This window comes from Xenopus laevis, chromosome 9_10L (assembly GCF_017654675.1).
Source record: "Xenopus laevis strain J_2021 chromosome 9_10L, Xenopus_laevis_v10.1, whole genome shotgun sequence".
NCBI classification, from domain to species: domain Eukaryota; kingdom Metazoa; phylum Chordata; class Amphibia; order Anura; family Pipidae; genus Xenopus; species Xenopus laevis.
Window position 1 is genome coordinate 130,989,550 of NC_054387.1, and position 21,887 is coordinate 131,011,436.

Consider the following 21,887-nt stretch of genomic DNA (forward strand, 5'->3'; position numbering starts at 1 on the left):
GATATAAAAACCGAGGGAGGATATCCATTTTTATTATATTAATCTTTCCAAACCAGGAAAATCCAGGTTTGTCCCAATTTTTCAAATCCTTCTGCACTTCCTTCAGCAAAGGGTATATATTATTTGTTAGGCAGTCACTGATTTTGGCCGACACTTTAATCCCCAGATATGTGAAGGATTTGTTCTCTATAGCAAAATCAAATGAGTCTCTAATTTGTATCATCTGTGTCCCTACTAGCGAAATATTGAGTAAACTGGATTTTTGGTAATTAATTTTCAGATTACTAATTTGATTAAAGACTTCCAATTCCCTCACCAGATTAGTTAGTGTAGAGACGGGATTTGTTATGAAAAAAAGCATATCATCAGCGTATGCTGCAACTTTATGTTGATGGTGCTTGACCATAAGACCGGTAATATTACTGTTATTTCTCACTTTTTGAAGGAATGGTTCTAAGGTTATTATAAACAGGAGTGGTGAAAGTGGGCATCCCTGTCTTGTGCCGTTTCTGATGTTGAACGGATCTGAGAGTGTCCCGTTAATCCGAAGCCGTGCTTGTGGACCAATATATAAGTTTTTAACATATTGAATGTAATTAGGGCCCAATCCAATCCACGATAGGCTATAAAAAATGAGATTCCAGTCCACTCTGTCAAATGCCTTCTCGGCATCGGTGGTTAAAAGTGCCAAGGGTACTCTGTTTTGTTCACTAAAGTGTAAGAGGCTATATAAACGCAGTGTGTTATCTCGTGCCTCTCTTTTTGGTACGAATCCCACCTGATCCGTATGTACCACTTGTGATATAATTGGTTTAAGGCGATTTGCCAGTATTTTTGCAAAAAGTTTTGTATCCACATTTAGTAATGAAATTGGTCTATATCCCTTCACGTCCGAGGGGTCTTTCCCTTTTTTATGTATGAGGGTAATATGTGCCATAGTAGCATCTTTTGGCAGATTCTCTCCGCTTAGTAGGCTATTCAATGCTTTTACATAATGTGGAATCAGATTTAAGGCAAACTTTTTATAATAAAAGCCCGTGAATCCATCCGGTCCTGGGGCTTTATTAACTGAAGTATTTTTTAATGCTAACTCCATTTCTGAAATGGTAATAGGGGTTTCCAGGATGTCCATATATTCTTGCGAGACTGCCGGTTTCACTAGGCTAGAGAAATACTGCTTCATGGTCTTTAAGTGTTCTTCTTCTTCTCTTCAAATTATATAGTGCCTGGTAGTACTCTCTGAATGCCGCCGCCATTGTTTCAGTACTTGATAATATATTCCCTTTGTTATCTCTTATTTTGGCAATGACATTTCTCCTTTGCTTTCGCCTGAGAGAAGCTGCCAACAAGCGTCCGCATTTATTGCCATGTTCGTAGTACATTTGTCGCTGGTACCACATTGCTTTTTCTGTGTATACATTTAGTAGATCTTTTATTTTATTCCGGATTAACGTAATTCGTTGTAGGGTTGTCTCTGTTAGAGAGGATTTATGCACCTTCTCCAGATCTATTAACTCCGCATATAACTTATCGTACCTTTGCTTTCTTTCCCTTTTCTTCTGCGTTGCCATTTTTATAATCTCTCCCCTCAGCACGCACTTATGTGCTTCCCAGACAATTAGGTCGTTGGGGCCCCTATCTGTATTTTCACTAAAGTAAAGGTCTATGGCGTGTCGGATCTTGCTCTCGATTTCTGGGTCTTCTAGTAACGACTCATTCAGTTTCCACTGCCATGATCTAGTTTGTGTACTTGATATATCCAATGAACATACCACGGGGGCATGATCTGACCATGTTATGGGACCGATATAAGCTTTCTTAACCAGTGGTAGATGATCTTGTGCAATCAGGAAATAGTCAATACGTGAGTATAGACTATGTACTGTTGAATAATAAGAGTAATCTCTTGCATTGGGATTGAGAGAATGCCACACATCTATCATTCTATGAGTATGCAACAGTTTTTTTGCCGCCATCAGATATGAATATGGAATACTAGTTTTCTGTAGAGAACAATCAATTGCCGGCTCCAACGCCAGATTTAAATCCCCTCCTATAATTAGGATTCCCTCTGCAAACCCTTCCAAAATATTTAGTATGGATTTTAACGTGCGCAGTTGACCGGAGTTAGGCAAATACACGGAGGCAAATGTATACATCTTATTACTGATTGCGCCCTTGACTGCCACGCAATAGCCCAGTTTGTCTGAAATATGATCTCTATAAGTCCACTGTATTGTATCCGAAATCAGGATTGCCGTGCCTCTGACCTTCTTTTCTTGTGGTTTACTGATATATACTGTATTATATCCCTTAAAATTCAATTTAGGCATTGACTTGATTTTGAAGTGAGTTTCCTGAAGGAAGACGATTCCGATTTTATTGTTTTTCATCTCCAATTTTAGATTATTACGTTTTACATATGAATTTATCCCTCTCACATTTAGGGATAATAAGTTTTCTAGTTTATCCATCATAGAATCATAATAGGCGTGAAATGCATATTTAATCTATGGCCCTTTACCCTCTCGATCAGTCCATGGTCCTCTCGTATTTCTCCCATCTCCACCCGTACGGACATTCTCTTAGTTATTATTCGATCCCAAGAACACATAAACGGAAAAGAAAAAGAGAGAGAGGGGGAGAAAAAAAAAAAAAAAGGGGGAGGAAAAAAGAGGAATAAGAAATAAGGAACTTTCTCTTATAACGATACTATATCAAGACTTCCCTTGTTATTTCTGAGATAATTCCTTTATACCTCCGCCACTATACAGCCTACTACGTTTAGGCCAAAATCCCTTCTAAACCCCAGGGGGCAGGAGAGAGAGAGTGTTATACCACTAGATAAGTAGTTATGCGGTTGATGGTCTTGGGGGGATACACCACCACTATGTTAAATGGTTTACTACTAGGACGAGGTCGAGTCCCATCTCTATACTTTCTTATACCCTTGCTATATACCACAGAGAGAAAGAAAATAAAAAAAAAAAAAAAGGGAAGGAGGGGAACCCCCCCCCCATCAAATTTGCATCTATATATAGAGATAAAAACATGTTCTTCACCTATGAAACATTCCCATATGAGATACAGCGTAAGTGCATACCCAAAAAAAAAAAAAAAGGGAGAAATTAAAAATTTATACTGTACTGCCTAAAGGCAAGGCGACCGGGAGAAGAAGAGGGGGAGGGAAGAACAGCATCGGCGGGAGGCACAAAAGCCACGAAAATAACCGTGTATACTTCTGTAGTATGCCAAATAGAGTTTTAATTGTACATCTATTTAACTTGGCCTATATCCAACTTCACATCCCCTACTCCGACGTCTCCCCACCACCCCACCTCAACTGGCTTAGTTCTTAAGTAACCAAAATCATCTGTGCTGGTGAGCAAATGACCTCATGTAGTGAATCTGTGCTATGGAGTCATACTGTGACTCACCATATTCCAATAGATAATCTACTCTACTGCTTAGCTTCATTTTATTCTAAAAATTTAATTATCCCTCTTTCCCCCCTCCTTCCTCTCCTCCCCCACTCTATGTGTGCCTAGACACCTGAGTAATATAGTTTCATTATAGTGCAGTGTAAGTGATGTACAGTGAATATATAGTTTATATGAATGTTGTACCCCTGATAACTATAACAGGGCTGAAAAGTGCTGTCCAGTGTGTTTTATATAGTACACTACCCCCCTTAATTTCTCTTATCCCTCCTCCTGTGTGTCCCTGAGTGACAATGTGATATTCCAGTAAGTGATACGAAATAAATGATATAAGGTGAATTTATTATTGTTGTGCAAATAGATTTACCAGAAATAAATGAATAAATATATAAATAAGTACTAATCTGTATGTTTTATATAGTGCCCCACCTCTTGTGTGACTATAGAGTGAGAGAGGAGAAAAAAAAAAAAAGGAGAGGGGTAGGGGGACAGGGGAAAGGGGAAAGGGAGGATTTTTTATACTCGAAGAAAAAAAAAAAACAAAAAACCCCTTTCAGATCAACTTCTGATTAGTCTACGCATTGCACAGCCTAATGCATATAAATTGCAAGGTCAGTACAGATTTATATCCAAACATCAAAATAAAAAAAAAAACAAAAAAAAAGGAGAACCTTTAGGATAAACTTGTGCAGGAAATGGAATTTTGACCACCAATATCACTGCGGTATAATGTTTTTATTTTTATGATTGATTTTATTAGCCTTGTTGCATCTTCAATTCTGTGTTGCGGTCGGCTTGCCTGGCACCAAAAAAGATAAGGTTTGTTGGCTCCTGGAGAGCAACTCCAAAGCCTGGAGCTCAAAAAGTGCTGGTGTCATTAATGCCATATAGACTCACCTTGTGCCGAGAGGTCCAGCCACCAGAGCAGTTGTGGATATAAAACTATTTGTATAAGAGATACTTTCACTAGTTGTAGTTCTTCCCCAGATCAGTATGGACCATCTGCTCCATCAAGTTCCCCTGTTCCCAGGTTCAGAAGGGCAAGTTATCTCTTCTACCACTATTGTGTTTTGCTTGCATTAAAGGAGAACTAAAGCCTAACTTAAGAAGTAGCTAGAAATGTTGTACATGATGTTTTGTGCTTCTGTACCAGCCCAAGGCAACCACAGCCCTTTAGCAGTAAAGATCTGTGTCTCCAAAGATGCCCCAGTAGCTCCCCATCTTCTTTTCTGCTGATTCACTGCACATGCTCTGTGCTGCTGTCACTTACTGAGCTTAGGGAGCCACTCACAATATACAGTACACATAGAATAGAAATGTCACAATATAAGGCTGATTAGTAATTAATACAGATAATTACTACATGGCAGCACAGAAACCAGTGCAATTAGCATCAGAATTGAATAATCAGCAAACCTGTAGCATCAGCTTATATTACAGCCAGGGAAGCTCATTTTCTGCTGGATAATTAGCGACGAGCCCTAAGCTTAGCTTCTCAACAGCCAATCAGAGCCCACTGAGCATGTGAGTGTCACAGACACTTTCCAAGATGGTGACCCCCTGTGACAAGTTTGAAGTCCTGGATCATTGCTGCTATTGACAAGCTCAAACTTTAGCCTCGTGCAATAAGTTTATTATATAAACTCTGGCATTTTTAGCCATATTCATTTTTAGGGCTTACTTCGCCTTTAAGCGAAGGTTATTGTTCGCCTCGTGCAAATGGTCCTTAAAGGAAGAAGATATTAGATGTTATATTAGTACAAAGACTTGGGAAGGATTATCTGCGTTGATAAATTGTAAATAAATTGTAATAGCCCATAATAACCCCAAGAGTTCCCCTACTCTCAGTGAAAGGTATAAGTTGTGTGGTTATTTGTCTTGGCAGATGATCCTTCCCAAGTCGTTGTACTAAAACAACACTGGTTTGTTTTTGGGAGCTTTCTTCAAACAGGTTTCTGTAAAATAGATCATAATATATACCACACCTGTCATAAACAAATAAAAACAAAGATAAAAAAAATTCAATTTGAAGCCTGCAATTTTTTTAAAATGTACAAATAAAAGTGAATGATACAGGTCAAAATGGGCGCTATTTAGTCGTTGCCTGCCATGATGCTGTATTTCTAGGTGGGAAAAAATTGTAACAAAACTTTGGTGATTTTTGCATATGAGCATTACATTAGCAATGAGTAGTGATGGGCGAATTTATTCGCCAGGCGCGCATTCGCAACATTTACCCGTTTTGCCACTAGAGAATACATTAGTGAATTTGCCGTGGAAATTCACGAGTGGCGAAAAAATGTTGACGGTTTCGTCTGCGGCGTCAAAGTTTTATCAGCGCCGACGATAAACGGACGCCCATTGACTTTAATGGGCGACGGTGCCCATTTTGACGCCGATGAATTATCACAGGTGTCAAAATTGCAGTTTCGCAAATTTTCCGCGAAATGGGACAAATTCCGCCCATCACTAGCAATGAGCAGTTATCAACACTATCAGAATTGATCTCAGAATTATAACATATTTATATTATAACTGACAGCACACAGTAATTTATCTTATATAATATCAATATTAGGACTGAATTAGAGGTGCTGCTATTTATTCTAATTACCTTTTCATTTTAGGGATCTGCGGATTTGCTGAAGCAGAGGAATCACTATGTAAGTCCACCATGAACCAACCGGTTTGCATCCAATGCATTTTGCTTCTGCTATTAAAGGGGATGTAGACTAGAGAATGATATTCTGAGACAAGTTGCAATTGTTTTTTTTTTTATTATTATTATTTGTAGTTTTTGAGTTATTTAGCTTTTTATTCAGCAGCTCTCCAGTTTGCAGTTTCGGCCATCTGGAATGTTCAACAAAAGAAAATCCAAAAAAATAAAAGATACAACCCTGGCACTCTTGTACTTTCATGGCAGCACCAACCATTCTATAATCAGTGGCCCATAAAGATTACATCTTCATTTAATTAAACACATTGGTAATAGTTTGGGTAAAGTTTTCCCTGTACCCACCATGTAGTTTTGCCTTCACATTTCTGGCATAGTTTGTCTTTATGAGTATTGGGTGATTCTTGTGTTTATTTAGACTTATTAAGGACATTTTCTACATGAATTAATTCATAACATCCTAGGGCTCAATTCATGGATAATCTTGACTATACGGGAAAATAAAGACAGTAACTATATCTTTCAAAATACATCATAGATCTTATGGCAGGATAATTGCATTGCCAATTTTATTTTTTATATTTGCAGATAAAGGATATAATAAATCTCGAAAAAATTTAGTGGTTTTTTTTCCATGAGAAGTTTGAGAATTTGCCTAAAAAACCCCAACCAGAAAAAATTATGGCTTAGTAAATAACCCCCTTAGAAGTGTGGCACAAACAGGTTAAAGGGATACTGTCATGGGAAAACATGTTTTTTTTTCAAAACACATCAGTTAATAGTGCTACTCCAGCAGAATTCTGCACTGAAATCCATTTTTAAAAAGAGCAAACAGTTTTTTTTATATTCAATTTCAAAGTCTGACATGGGGCTAGACATATTGTCAGTTTCCCAGCTGCCCCAGTCATGTGACTTGTGCTCTGACAAACTTTAGTCACTCTTTAACTGCTGTACTGCAAGTTGGAGTGATATCCCCCCTTCCTTCCCCAGCAGCCTAAAAAAAGAACAATGGGAAGGTAACCAGATAGCACGATAACAGCTCCCTGGTAGATCTAAAAACAACACTCAATAGTAAAAGTCAAGTCCCACTGAGACACGTTCAGTTACATTAAGTAGGAGAAATAACAACCTGCCAGAATGTAGTTCCATCCTAAAGTGCAGGCACAAGTCACATGACTTGGGGCAGCTGGGAAACTGACAATATGTCTAGCCCCATGTCAGATTTCAAAATTGAATATAAAAAAAATCTATCTGCTCTTTTGAAAAATGGATTTCAGTGCAGAATTCTGCTGGAGTAGCTCTATTAACTGATGTGTTTTGAAAAAAACATGTTTTCCCATGACAGTATCCCTTTACGAATTAACATCAGCCCCAAAAGCTTAAGGGCAATTTATACACTTTTGCTCAGCCATACCTTACACATACCTTACTCATACTGTACTCATATGTTGCTGGACTACAAATGTACAGAATGTAGAATTAAAGGGGATGTAAACTCAGCCGTAACAACGTGCCACAGCGCCCCCTAGTTTTCTATAGAAGTTGCAGAATAATATAGATGCAAGAAAATTTGCCAATGAGAATTCTACTGATCAAAAACTTCATTATAAATGCAAAAGAAGTGACCAATGAGAATGCTGATTCCCAGCACTATGTCAGACATCTTGTTGTTATGTTACATATAGAGATAATTATTATTTTATTCTTCATTATATGACACTGGAATCAGACATGGGGATAAAGGACAGACTTGTTCAGTGCTGGGAAACTGGGCTTAAAGCTTCCAACTCCAGTTGCAGGAACAAAGAACATGGAGCCACATTGATACAAATCAGCTGGGATTCTCATTGGAGGATTCTTTGCACTTCAAAGCAGTCTCTGGCTGTGAAAATTTGTGAAAAGTTTTTATTTACAATTTTGCTTTAAAAATATAATCCGTGTTGCTGGACTACAGCTCCCAGCATGCCTCAACCTTCATTATATGTGACATTATTCTGGGATTTGTAGTCCAGCAAAAACTGAGTAAAGTTTGGTTGAGCAGTGCAGTGCGGCAGAATTTATATCACCTTTAAGTATACAGAGCTGCCATTAAAAACCACAGTGCCCCATACTATTTAAGCAGCAGGGTCAGACTATTATTCCACCACCCACCCAGGGGCTCTGTGATGTATGCCCTGACAAGTGGTCAAATTAATTGGAACTAGGGTTGCCATCTGTCCAGTTTATAAAAGGGCTGCCCAGGTGAAAAGTGCTGGATTTTCAAATTAGGAAATCCGAACAAGACATTGAAGTGAATGACATGGAGATTAACCAATTGCTGGTCATCAGTCCCGCACCCTACTTTGCCCGCCCATAAATGATCCGGCCCACCCCCAACATCATCCAGCCCAACCCCTACGTCTCCGGCCTATCCCCTGTTAGTTTTCCCCAAACAAAAAAGATGGAAATCCTAATTGGGACCTTAGTGAAAATGAAAATATATGACTTAATTGCCCCATAAACGTCACCCCTTTGCAGCCTGTGAACCGGACCTTTGTGGATTTTGGTGTCCTCACTGGACTCCACCCTGTCTCCTATCCACCTGATAAAAGCCCTGTTAGCATGTATCCAAATTAAGTGCTTATTAAACATACAGAATGGGAATTGTATATGTGATTGATTCTGGAAAGTTGGCACTCCGTGCCTTATACTGTATATTCTACTGAATAGGAATGTCTTCTCCTCTAGCTGAGACCTGTGGGAAACCTGTGGTGGTCAACAGCCGCATTGTGGGAGGACAGGATACAAAGAAGGGGCAGAACCCCTGGCAAGTGATCTTGTGGCTTCCTGGTACAGCCCATTGTGGTGGAACCCTCATCAGCAGCAACTTTGTTGTGACTGCAGCCCAATGTGTGGTGCGGTCAGTATGGATGTGAGCTGTACCATTTGTAAAGCTGGAGTGTGATATAAAACGGGACTCACTATCACTGACAATTCCTGGTATCCCATGTCTTGCAAAGTTTGTCTACACACACTGGAGCCTTCCAATACCCCCCCCCCTTATAGGTATTGAAAGGGGCTCCAGTACACCAGCCCTTCAAGTGGCTCCTCACAGCTTTGCCCCTACATTTTTGCAGCTTTTTCTGTTCACTCCGTCCTTAGTGAACATGAAACTAACAATGGCTGTGAGCACATGGTTCTAGCTATATCAAGCATTTGTACAGTAGCGACACCTTCTGGCAACCTCCGGTATCTGCCATAACACACTGCACAGGGACAAAGGCTCACTCCACCTCCTTCAATCTAGGTTCAACCCGTAGCTGGCCAGGCAGGGGATTTCCCACCATGTGGGATTTCAAGAACATAGGGGAATTAAACCTATGGATCCCTACAAACATTTTACATACTGTACTGGTTCAAGATGGCAGGCACAACAGCTGTTATAGAAATAAATGATTGATAAATAGAGAAGAAGTAGATTTTGATGTTCATTAATATGGCAGTTGTTGCAGGGTCGTTTGTGCAGGTATTTTAATGGACAAAATGTGGTGTAAAACGAGGGACACAGCTACGTAAATTAATGGGCAATTATAGGAATACATTGATAGTGGCAGCAGCATGAAACTGTCAAAACCAGGGACCTACAGTAAATTTGGGGTTTGGCTGTAATAACAGATCCATGACACTTGAATCATGAGGTTTAGACATGGTCATGTGATCCATTACAACACCACAATCATAACATTTACAGTTCTCTTTTTTTTTTTAGGGTAAATGCCTCCTCTGTAATTGTCATCCTTGGGGCCTACAAAATAACTGGAAACCACAAAGAGGAAGTTCCTGTTCTAGTGAAACGGATCATAATACATCCTAAGTTCAATGAATCTGATTATCCTAATGACGTTGCCCTTCTAGAACTTTCTCGAAAGGTGTCCTTCACAAACGTCATCCTTCCAGCCTGTCTGCCTACACCTTCCACTGAATTTCTGCCCGGGCACAGTTGTATAGTAACTGGCTGGGGGGCCCTTGACATTAACAGTGAGTATTCTTCTTTTTTTTTTTACATTTACTGTAAAAGTATGGGCTCTGTTATCTGGGGTGCTCTGAGGTTTTCTGGATTAGGGGGTTTTCTTTGGTTTGGATCACCATACCTTAAAGGAGAAGGAAAGATACAGAGGCATTTTATTGCCAATAGATTAGCTGCAATAGTGCAAGCTAGAATGCTATATTTATTCTGTAGAATGTTTTACCATACCTGAGTAAAAAGCTCTAGAAACTCTCTGTTTGTTTAGGAAAGGAGCTGCAGTATTAATGTGGTGTGACATCACTTCCTGCCTGAGTCTCTCCCTGCTCTTGGCTCAGATTACAGCAGAGAAGGGAGGGGGGGGGGAGAGGAGCAAACTGAGCATGCTCTTGCCCAGGGCAATGAGGTTTAAGCTGAAAACAGGAAGTCTGATACAGAAGCCCATGAGTACACAATAGAAGGAAAGAAATGCAGTGTTTCTTTTGACAGGAGACTCAGAGCAGCACTACTTTGGGGGTTTACAGGTATATTTAGATGGACCTTTCTGATAAGGCTTACTTAGATTTAACCTTTCCTTCTCCTTTTTAAGTCTGCTAAAACAATTAATTTAAACATTAAGGGGGTAATTTATCAAATTTTTCTGATGTTTTAAATAAAAAATGTCAGACCAAACTAGAATCCATGATTTATTCTTGGTTATCATTAAAAAACCACGAAAAATCGTATCGGCAAAAAAAACTAGACTTTTTCGGATTGTCTCATGAAAACTGTGACTTTTTCGGATGCCCGCTAGAAAAATCTGAATTTTTTGGATTTGAAGCCTTAAAAGTTCAACATTTTAGCGAAATCAACGGAAAAGCCCAAAATATAAAATTATCGCATGAAACCCAGAGCAGACATATAATATCATAAAATTGCAAGTGGGACCTCTGCCATGGACTTGTACAGGACCTGGACAGGTTGAAGATGAAGTATTTTCGGATTCAGACTTTTTGCATCCTCAGGGTATAATAAATATTGAAAAATTCAAGTTTTTTTTCCAATAAACCCAAACTAAACTAAATAAACCCAATAGGATTGTTTTGGCACCAATATGAATTCATGCAGCTTAGTTACAATATAGGGGCAGACTTCAAAATCGAATTCAAAAAGACCAACCAAAAGAAGTTTTGTTTTCGATCGAATAGGTCCGCGTTCGACCGAATTTGAATCGTACGAAACGAAGGAATAGCACATTTGATCGAATTTGATTAAAGGTTTTTTCCAAAAAAAAAACCTTTGATTTTTCAAAATCCACCAATTAACTCCAAGGGGTATATTTATCAAAGAGTGAAGTTAATAGTGAAGTTCCACCTCTAGAGTGAAATTCCGCCACTCTCCATTCATTTCTATGGGATTTTTATAGGCGTATTTAAAGGGTGAACTTTCACCCATTGATAAATACGCCTTTCAAAATCCCACAGAAATGAATTGAGAGCTGCGGAATTTCACTTTAGTGGCGGAACTTCACTCTTTGATAAATTTACCCCAAAATCGGTTCCAGGAGCCCCCCCCCCCCATAGGCTAAAACAGCAATTGGGCAGGTTTTAGATTGCGAATGGTCAAAGTCGAATTTTTAAAGAGACAGTACATGATAAATTTCGATATTCAAATTTTTTAAAAAAAAATTCAAATTCGAATTGAATTCCCTAGTCAAAGTACACAAAAAAATCTCGAAAATTAAAATTTCTTTCATTCGAAAATTCACTTTGACCTTTGATTAATCTGCCCCTAAGTGTACTATTTAGGAGATGGCATTCCTCCAAACTCTCATAAACACTCTGTAGAGTGTTTCTGCTGCCCCACTGGGAAAATATATATATATATAATATATATATATTAGTCTACCTCTAAGGGCAGAGACACTCGCTAAAATTCAGGGAGATTTAGTTGCCCGGTGACAAACCACCTCTTCTTCGGGCAACTAATCTCCCAAAAATGGTATCCCGTTGGCTAGAATCGAAATCGACGGCGATTTCACTAGGAAACTTCAGACTTCGGAAAACGAAGCGCTCCGAGTGTAGGCAATTTAGATTCTAGCCGGCGGGAAGGCTTTTCGGGGGGGTTAGTTGCCGAAGAACAGTTGATTTGTCGCTGGGCAACTTAATCTCCCTGAATCTTAGTGTGTTTTTAACCTAAATGTTTTTTTGTCATTTTGGCATAATTTTTCTAAAAAAAATTGTAAATTACAAGCAGAGGGCTGTACTGTTTCCGTGGCCTACTACAATATGGCTCTTGTTTTTCAGTTAACACTTGTGTGAAATTGAATTGACTAATATTATGGGAAACAGTCCTTGACTACACCTTGTTTATATGTAAACCAACACCATCGCTGGGAACTGTTTTTTCCTCCCACAGGTACCAAGCCGAGGCCTGTTATTCTACAAGAGGCAGAAATGCGTTTGATAACTGTAGAACATTGCAAGATCTTTTATAGCCTATTGCCAAACAATATTATTATTACAGAATCTATGGTATGTGCAAGCGACATAAATGGAGGAAAAGATATCTGCCATGTAAGTAATAATATCTGTAAGTAAGAGATAATTTAAAGGAGAAGGCTGTTTATTGTCAATAAATTAGCCACAATAGTACAAGCTATAACACTATATTTATTCTGCAGAATGCTTTACCATACCTCAGTAAACAGCTCTAGAAGCTGAGAAGCCTGAGTGTCTCCCTGCTCACTCATAGCTCTGGATTTAGATTACAGAGGGAGGGGAGGAAGGAGGGGGGGAGGAGCAAACTGAGCATGCTCAAGCCCTAGCCCTGGGGGTTGAAACTGAAAACAGGAAGTCTGATACAGAAGCCCATGAGTACACAATAGAAGGAAAGAAATGTGGTGTTTCTTTTGACAGAGGACTCAGAGCAGCATCACTTTGAGGGTTTACGGGTGTATTTATATAGACCTTTCTGATAAGGCTTACTTAATTTTAACCTTTGCTTCTCCTTTTAAGTGTTAAAGGTAAAACTGTCCAGTTATTTATTGTCTAACAAGGATATTACACAGCCTCTACCCAGATGCAAACTCTTATTTATAGTTCCTGCTGGTCTGTGTCTGTCCACTAAGCCAATCTGAGCTGCTTGTGGACAGCACCAAACCTACAGTAAATGCAAATGTAACAGAAGGGCAGTGAATTTGGATATAACATTTGGGGGTATTTACTAAAACTTGCATTTCTTCAATTTTTTTTAATTAAAATAAAGTTGACCTGATTCCAATCCATGAATTTAACTCATTTATCAAAACATCAGCTAGAAAAAAAAATCGGAGTTGCAACAAAATTGAGGGTCAAATCGCGCAACTCGACCTGGGGGTTTTCAGATAATGGATTTTTGTGTAATTTGGATCTTCAAACCTTCTAAATGGGTTTGTGGATAACGGATCCCATACCTGTAATATAAATCTCTAAACATGTTAGTTTTTTTTCCTCGAGTTTTCACCTTTAAAAACTCGACCAGAAAAAAAATGCGGTTTTCATAAATAGGCCCCTTGGTGTCCAGCAACGAGGACTTTTTTTTTTTAATTAATATTATTTTTTAATAAATATTCCTCAATAAATCTTTTTTTTACAGCTTTCTTGACCCAGTTGCTGTTTAATATGCAAAATAATCCTCCAATGAGAATTCCACCTACTTTCTGTAAATCTAGCTCCATGTTCTTTGTTCCAGTCCAACTTTAGTTAAATTTTTGGTAGGAACACAAATAATTAGTAACTTAAACATTGAGCACATTACAGATCAGTATCTTACAGGCTCAAGATCCAGTAAATATAGTATGAAGATATAAGTGCTAGAGCTTTCATCGTGACTAATCCAGACCAGTCTCATGTTGGGACAACACTTGTTTCTTTCAACTAATTTACTTTCCAAGCTTCTCAATCATTAATATCTTATGTTTGTATTTAAACTCAATTCATGATACCATTTTTTATTGTAGATGAAGGGGGTTATTTATTAAAGTCCAAATACCAAATACTCCAAAAAAAAAATTTTACTATAAAATCGGAATTTCTAGTGGAAAAAAAACATTTTAATTAATTCATTGATTAATTATACCCACGGAGGGATAAAGTCTGAATCCAAAAATCTGGCATCTCAGACCTACCAAAGTTGTATATAAGTCAATCAGCTCCCTATCCTATTTGGAAGTTTCTGTGGTCTGTACTGGAATTAACCAGAAAATTCGACAATTTCGACTTTTCAGGCAAAAATTCTGAAAAAAGCATTCATTGATCGGGAGTCCACATCTGATTACTACCTTAATTAAGCCAAAGGGACTCGCCCCAGTTCACAGGCAATCATATGCAAAAAGATTTATATCAAAAGATATCTGTCCCAAGGCTTTTTTTCTTCAGTAAAAAAATATTTTATTTAAATTCACATTAAAATATAGATACATACTGACCCTCACATGGCCCACCTTACGCGTTTCGCACCTTCAGGCGCCTAGTCATAGGTGTCTCTGTTACCAGCATGCCCCATTCAGTATTTAAACCCTGTTAATCCCTCCCATTTATCTTTAAAACCAATCAAAAATTAAAAGGGATTAACCCTATTTTCTTAGTATGATCCCAAAATTGCCTATGTGGGATGTTCGTATCCTATTCCATATATCACAAGTTGTAAATTCAAGTAGTATTGCAAATTTAACAATATTCATTAAGTTGGTATATAGCATATGACATTAAAATTATTTAATTACAAAGTAATTTACATTTTCTTCTTTGCACATATTATCAGTATTAAAAGCCGTCACTGATTCTCTCTTTATTAAAAAACTCCCAGACAGAGATATTTTAAATACTTAGGGGCAAATTCAATATGATTCGAAGTTGCGCCAGGCGCAACCTCGCCGCACTTCGCCAGGCGTAGTTTCGCCAGCGCTCCGCAAATTCACTAAAATCCGAAGTTGCGCACAAGGGTAGCGTAAGTTGCGCTAGCGTTGATTCGCCAAGCGAAGCAAAGTTTCGCTAGCGATGGTTCATTTGCATACGGCGCCAAATTCAAATTTCAATGGAGGAATACGTATCAGCACTACAAATGGCTAGAAAACCTTCAAATCTGCAAATAAAAATTTTATTTTGCCCTACACATGTGCCCACTGTCTAGGTAAGTTGCCATGAGTCAGGAAATGTAGGGGGGAAGGAGGGGAGCCCCAAAAAAATTTTCGATCTTTTTCAGCCTATCACCCATAATGTAGGAAAACACGCCAGCGTTTTTTGGGACTTAGAAAAAATTTTGACTTTTTTTGAAGCAATCCCTATCTACTCTATTGCGCTTCGCCAGGTCTGAGGTGGCGAAGGAAGTCTAGCGTAAAAGGTAGCGTTCAGTACACTGCGCAAGTTAGTGAATTTGCGTAGTTACGTCCGTAGCGAAAATTCGCCAGGCGTAAGGGTGCGAAGTAACACTAGCGAATCTACGCCAGCGTTCGTTAGTGAATTTGCGAAGTAACGAAAATGCCCAACGCTAGCGAATTGACGCTAGCGTTCGGCGCTTAGTGAATTTGCCCCTTAGAGCAGATGTTCTACTTAAGCCTCTTCAAATATAACAGGTGACGTCAAAATCATGATTAAGTCCTAGGGGCAGGCGTGTTCCCAAATGAAAAATCCAAAACACCTCTCTTTTTTCCAAAAGTCTCAATTGGTCACCCCCTCTCACTCCCAATCTAACCCTTTCAATTCCTTGAATGGAGAAGGATTCTGTATCTCCCCCATTATAAGCAGTAAAGTGTCTAGTGATGTTACTCTTTTCTGCTGTTCGTGGATTTTTTATCTGACTCATATGCTCCCTTGCCCTTTCTTTCAATTTTCTAGTCGTGCACCCCACATATTGCATCTACGTGATCAAATAAATCACAAAAGTGGTATTACAATTAACGTACCCTTTGCTATCTTTGGGAAAAAGCACTAAAAAAAAATAGAGCGATTCAGGGAAAAAAATATTTTTAGATCTTTCCGTATTTGTCCCCGAACCAATTAAATCATGTTGTTTTTATAATGAATGAAAATGAAGGTGCAATTGTGAATTCTAGTTTGGTTGGATTTTTTTATTTTTTTTAATATATAATGATATGTGGGTATAAAGCACATCTCATGCCGCACATCATACTGTTATAATTGTATCACCAAGTGAGTCAGACACTAGGCAAAGACAAATTTGACCCATTTCGTTGACGCGCAACGCCATTCAAGTCTATGAGCGTCATTTCCGCGGCGATACAAGGCGGAAAAATTTGCCCATCCCTATCAAACACTATTTCATCAATACATTTTGTTTGCCTCATAGAATGATATTGGGGGACCCCTAGTTTGTCATGATGGGGAGCAGTGGTACTTGGTTGGAGTGGTGAGCATAGGAATTGGTTGTGGAATTGGCTTTCCCGGAGTTTATACTTCTGTCCCTGCCTATATGAAATGGATCCGATCATTTATCCCAGCTGCCTCCAGTGGATCAGAAGGACTAGGATCATTCCCTGGGGTGGCACTTGAGTTCCATGGCCTGATGTCCTTCAGCCTCTGTCTCTGTTCTCTCTTCTGGTGAGTCTGCTTGTCTCAGTTTCCCTAAAATCCCTTGTTTATTTTATTCTCATGCATTGATTAGAAATGACAACATCCAAGCATTTTTGCATATTTTATTATGTGGGGTACTGTAATATACATGGAGTAATATACTATATTGATATTAGATCTCTGTGGCCAAAGCAAAATGTCGATGGATAGTCACTGAGGGGTTGTTCTGTGACCATATAAAGGCACAAGGCTGCAGGCTGAGTTATACAGGGAACTCTGAGTATCACTCATGTATTATAAGGGATAATGTACCCCCTACTGTAAATGATAAGGATATTAGAAGTCACTGAGGGGTTGTTCTGTGACCATATAAAGGCACAAGGCTGCAGGCTGAGTTATACAGGGGAACTCTGAGTATCACTCATGTATTATAAGGGATAATGTACCCCCTACTGTAAATGATAAGGATATTAGAAGTCACTGAGGGGTTGTTCTGTGACCATATAAAGGCACAAGGCTGCAGGCTGAGTTATACAGGGAACTCTGAGTATCACTCATGTATTATAAGGGATAATGTACCCCCTACTGTAAATGATAAGGATATTAGAAGTCACTGAGGGGTTGTTCTGTGACCATATAAAGGCACAAGGCTGCAGGCTGAGTTATACAGGGAACTCTGAGTATCACTCATGTATTATAAGGGATAATGTACCCCCTACTGTAAATGATAAGGATATTAGAAGTCACTGAGGGGTTGTTTTGTGACCATATAAAGGCACAAGGCTGCAGGCTGAGTTATACAGGGAACTCTCATGTATTATAAGGGATAATTACTACAGTAAATGATAAAGTTGATGTAGAAGTCAGTGGCAGTGGTCCAGAGACCGATTTGAAGATGTTAATAGCCTTTCTGACATACAATTTTTTTCTCTAAAATTCGAGTTTTGTCTAATTCAATTCGAGTTTTCGGGTTGGAAAATAATCGTTTGAGTTTAGATATTCCATTTTTTTTATTAAAAAAAATAAATTTTTGAAATGTATTAATGGCAGTTTAATTTAAATATTTTTTATTTTTTTTATAAATAGGTACACTTTTGAGATTTTTGAGGTGTTGTTTTTTTTATTTATTTAAAAAAAATTGAGAACTCGGGCCCTTAGTACAGTCCCATGTTACTGTGCCCACAGACACTCGCCACGCGCATATTAATTCATACACCATTAGTCCTAGTTCTCTCAATGCACACACGTCATTTCTGCATATTCTGCAATTTTTTTAATGAAATATTGCCTTGAACTGCGATAAAAGAGTAAAAACCAAACAATATAATACACATTTTGTTCTTTATGTGCTTTTTCTGAACAGGGTGACTCTACAAAACCCAATATTTATTGTGATGCTGAGTGCTGCCACTTGGGTGGGGTGCTGAGCCGTGACTGGGATGGATTGTAGGAGGAACGTTCTACTAGAACCTCAGAGTGATTGAGCCTAAATTTCATTCTCTGGATTGTTATTTTTATGTCATGTTTAATGTTTTCTGGGTTCTATTTTGTTATTCATGTGATTTTCTTGATGTTTTCTAAGATTTTGTTATATAAATAATTTTTTCCCAGTAAATGTTTGTTGATGTTAATATTATAACAGGTACGTGCATGAACACATTGGGTATACATTCAATCAATTCCCATTATAGCATGGCCACAATTACACATTTGCTGTGGCTTGGGCACAACAGAGGGGAGTATCTGGTACATACCCCATGTTCATGCCCCTAGTTTGGCCTTCTATCATTTAAGCCCCCTTTCCAGATGAAAAAGTGGCTATTTGCTTGACCACCATGAATTGTTTCACCACTTAATCCCTCTACAGCACTTGCTCATCATACTCACTTGCCATGACTTGCTCAATGACCCACTATCCCTGTTCTCCTCACCAGAGGGTAGGGGCTTGCCTTGGATGATCCTAAAACAGGGTCCTGTGTTCTATATTGTTTTATAATCTAGGGCAGTGCTGTCCAACTGGCGGTTTGTGACCCTGCCTTGTGTGCCCCCCCCATGAAAGTCTGACTGCTGTGTTTGCTTACCATGTGAAATCTTTAAAAGGTATCAGTGCAGAGATTAAGTGACCCCTGCATTGTTTACACCTCCAAATCAGACTGTAATCTCCTGTATTGTTCTCACATGTAATTCCCCCTGCATTGTTCACACTTGTGACACCTCTATTGTTCACACCCTAAAACCCTGTACTGTTCCACCTGAGTTCCACCAGACTGAAACTGCCCACATTGTTCACATGTTCACACCTTATTCAAAATGCTAATGGTGCACCAGCACTTCGTCACTGTACAGTATGTAGTATATATTAGACTTGTCCTGATAGGTTTCACTGTCTCCTACTCTATTCTGCCTGCCCTATGCTCCCTGTGTGTGTCATACTCTGCCTGCCCTATGCTCCCTGTGTGTGCCATACTCTGCCTGCCATGTGCTCCCTGTGTTTGCCATACTCTGCCTGCCCTATGCTCCCTGTGTGTGCCATACTCTGCCTGCCATGTGCTCCCTGTGTTTGCCATACTCTGCCTGCCCTATGCTCCCTGTGTGTGCCATCCTCTGCCTGTTCTATGCTCCATGTATGTGCCATCCTCTGCCTGTTCTATGCTCCCTGTATGTGCCATACTCTGCCAACCCTATGCTCCCTGTGTGTGTCATACTTTGCCTGGGTACCCAGGACACAAATAATCACTCACCAAATCTCCCCCTAACTGGCCTTTGTCAGGACTGCTGGGAGCAAAAATCCAAGATGGTGGCGCCCATGCTGGACACGTGGGTTCTTCAGCGCGGTGAGCTGCGTGATGACGTCATTGCTGGTGCCGGGATTTGTAATAAAAGGGTGCCTAGATCACCTATTCCCTGCCCTATTATTTCTGTGAAGTACCTGGGTGCTATTCTATTATATATATACTGACTGTATCCTGGATTTTGACCCCTGCTTTGTTTCTGACTACGCCCCTTTCCTGCCTGACTCCTGTTTAACCCTCTGGCTACCACGACCTGGACTTCTGCCCCTGGGCTTCCGGCTTGGTCCTGACTTCCCTGCTGGAAGTTGATAGGCCCCCTAACATTATAATAGGGTCATGGACATCACTGAGGAAGCGGCGCCTGATGTCGGAAGATTGCTTCGGGGGTAGCGTCCCGTATGGAAGATTATGAAGCCCAGCAGTTCCGCATTGGGCAAGTACTTGATACTCTTCTATCCCGCATGCCTCCTGTGTTTCCGGTTGCCAGTAGTCCTCACTCAGATGGTAATTCTCTTCATCTTCTATATATTGTCCTTTATATAACCCTCATGTCTATGTAGCTTTGAAACTGCTTTACCCAGAACTAATGGGCCCATTTTGCAAGGTATGCTTACCATCTTTTAAAAAATCAATAATGGCCTATGCAATCTTGTAAAACATTCTTCACATGGGTTATGACACAAAGGGGGCGGGCTATAACACCAAGGGGAGGATCATGGGACTGATTTTGGACATACCTGGTTGAGAAGTGGTGAGATGCAGAGCCCACACCCAGAGAGGTGTTTTGCCAGCTAGACTAGTGAAAAACTAACCAACTGGCAACCATAGTGTCAGGTAACTTTGAGCAAATATCCCCATTTTGGATGGCTGGTAGAAATGATCTTGTGTCAAAGCTTGCTGGAATATCGGTGCTACTAGAAATAATCATTTCTGTTCTGGCACCTAGGTGCAGTTTGACATAGTTTGTTTAAATATGTATGCCGAGTTAAAAAATGCTCATGCAGGTAAGGGACATGTTATTCAGAATGCTTGGGACCTGGGGTTTTCTAGGTAAGGGACCTTTCCATAATTTGGATCACCATACAGTACTTTGTCAACTAAAATGTCATTTAAAATAAAATAAACCCAAAAAAGGAATATTTTGCCACCAAAATAGATTAATGTATCTTAGCTACCATGAAGTACAAATTACTGTTTTATTATCACAGAGAAAAAAAGGAAATAATTTTTTCTAAATTAAATATATTTCACTAAAATGGAGTCAATGGGAGATGGCCGTCTCTCAATTCAGAGTTTCCCGGATTATGGGTTTCCTGATAACAAATCTCATACCGGTACATCCATGACAAAAAGTGGGACTGAATTGTTTGATTGACATCAAATTTATCAGAATTTCTTACTTAAAAACAACACTGGATGTGAAAGTGAAAAATGGACGACTATAAGACATAACACAACCAGGAGGAAGTCCGGTCACTTGATTCTATGTTTAATGATACTGTAAGTTACATAATTGTATCAAAATAACTGATAAAGCCTCCAAAGTTATAAATACACTTTATTATGGGTGAAAACCAAATATTATAGATCCTACATGATCCTAAAGAGAAATTTGCTAAAGGGAACCGTATACCTTCGCGTTAAACATGAGTGCAATGAATGGGTCTTGTGTTTTACTTATTGCTTTAATTAGGTTTTGATTATTCATTAATTTAATTATTAATTAGGTTTTAATTATTTAATTGTTTTAATTAATTGGTTTAATTTAATATATACACATATCTATGATCATTTTATTACAGGTACAGTATGGCATCTGTTATCCGGAAACCCGTTATCCAGAAAGATCCGAATTACGGAAAGGCCATCTCCCACAGACTCCATTGTTTCCAAATAATCAATGTTTTTAAAAATGATTTCCTTTTACTCTGTAAAACTCTGTAAAACTGTAAAACTTGTACTTGATCCCAACTAAGATATAATTGATCCTTATTGGAAGCAAAACCAGCCTATTGGGTTTATTTAATGTTTACATGATTTTCTAGTAGACTAAAGGTATGAAAATCCAAATTACAGAAAGATCCATTATCTGGAAAACACCAGGTCCTGAGCATTCTAGATAAGAGGTCCCATGTATCAGGATAGCCTCGGATATTACTGTAGGCTTGTCCAAGAAATCATCCAAGTCCCTCTTATAGTCATTAACTGAATCAACATTACAACATCACCCGGCAGTACATTCCACAACCTCACTGTCCTGACTGTGAAGAACCCCCTACGTTGCTTCAAATGAAAGTTCTTTTCTTCTAGTCTAAAAGTCTGGTCTGTTGTGGTGATCTTTTCTATGGGACTGTTCATTCTTCTGGTTAGAGATTTGTCATAATTTGTCTGTTGTTGTCTTCAAAATGTAATGCATTATAATAATCT

The 21,887-nt window shown here is 39.0% G+C and overlaps 1 protein-coding gene across 1 annotated transcript; it reads left to right on the forward strand.

Annotated features, from left to right (window-relative positions):
* The first annotated feature begins 3,051 nt into the window (after window positions 1-3,051).
* LOC108703881 (serine protease 27) lies at window positions 3,052-18,263 on the forward strand. The gene is made up of 7 exons (XM_018240185.2): window positions 3,052-3,091; window positions 6,068-6,103; window positions 8,842-9,013; window positions 9,863-10,131; window positions 12,515-12,672; window positions 16,445-16,695; window positions 18,032-18,263. Exons 1-7 carry the CDS (start codon window positions 3,052-3,054, stop codon window positions 18,093-18,095), a joined length of 990 nt encoding a protein of 329 aa, XP_018095674.1. The 3' UTR covers window positions 18,096-18,263.
* Window positions 18,264-21,887: the final 3,624 nt, after the last annotated feature.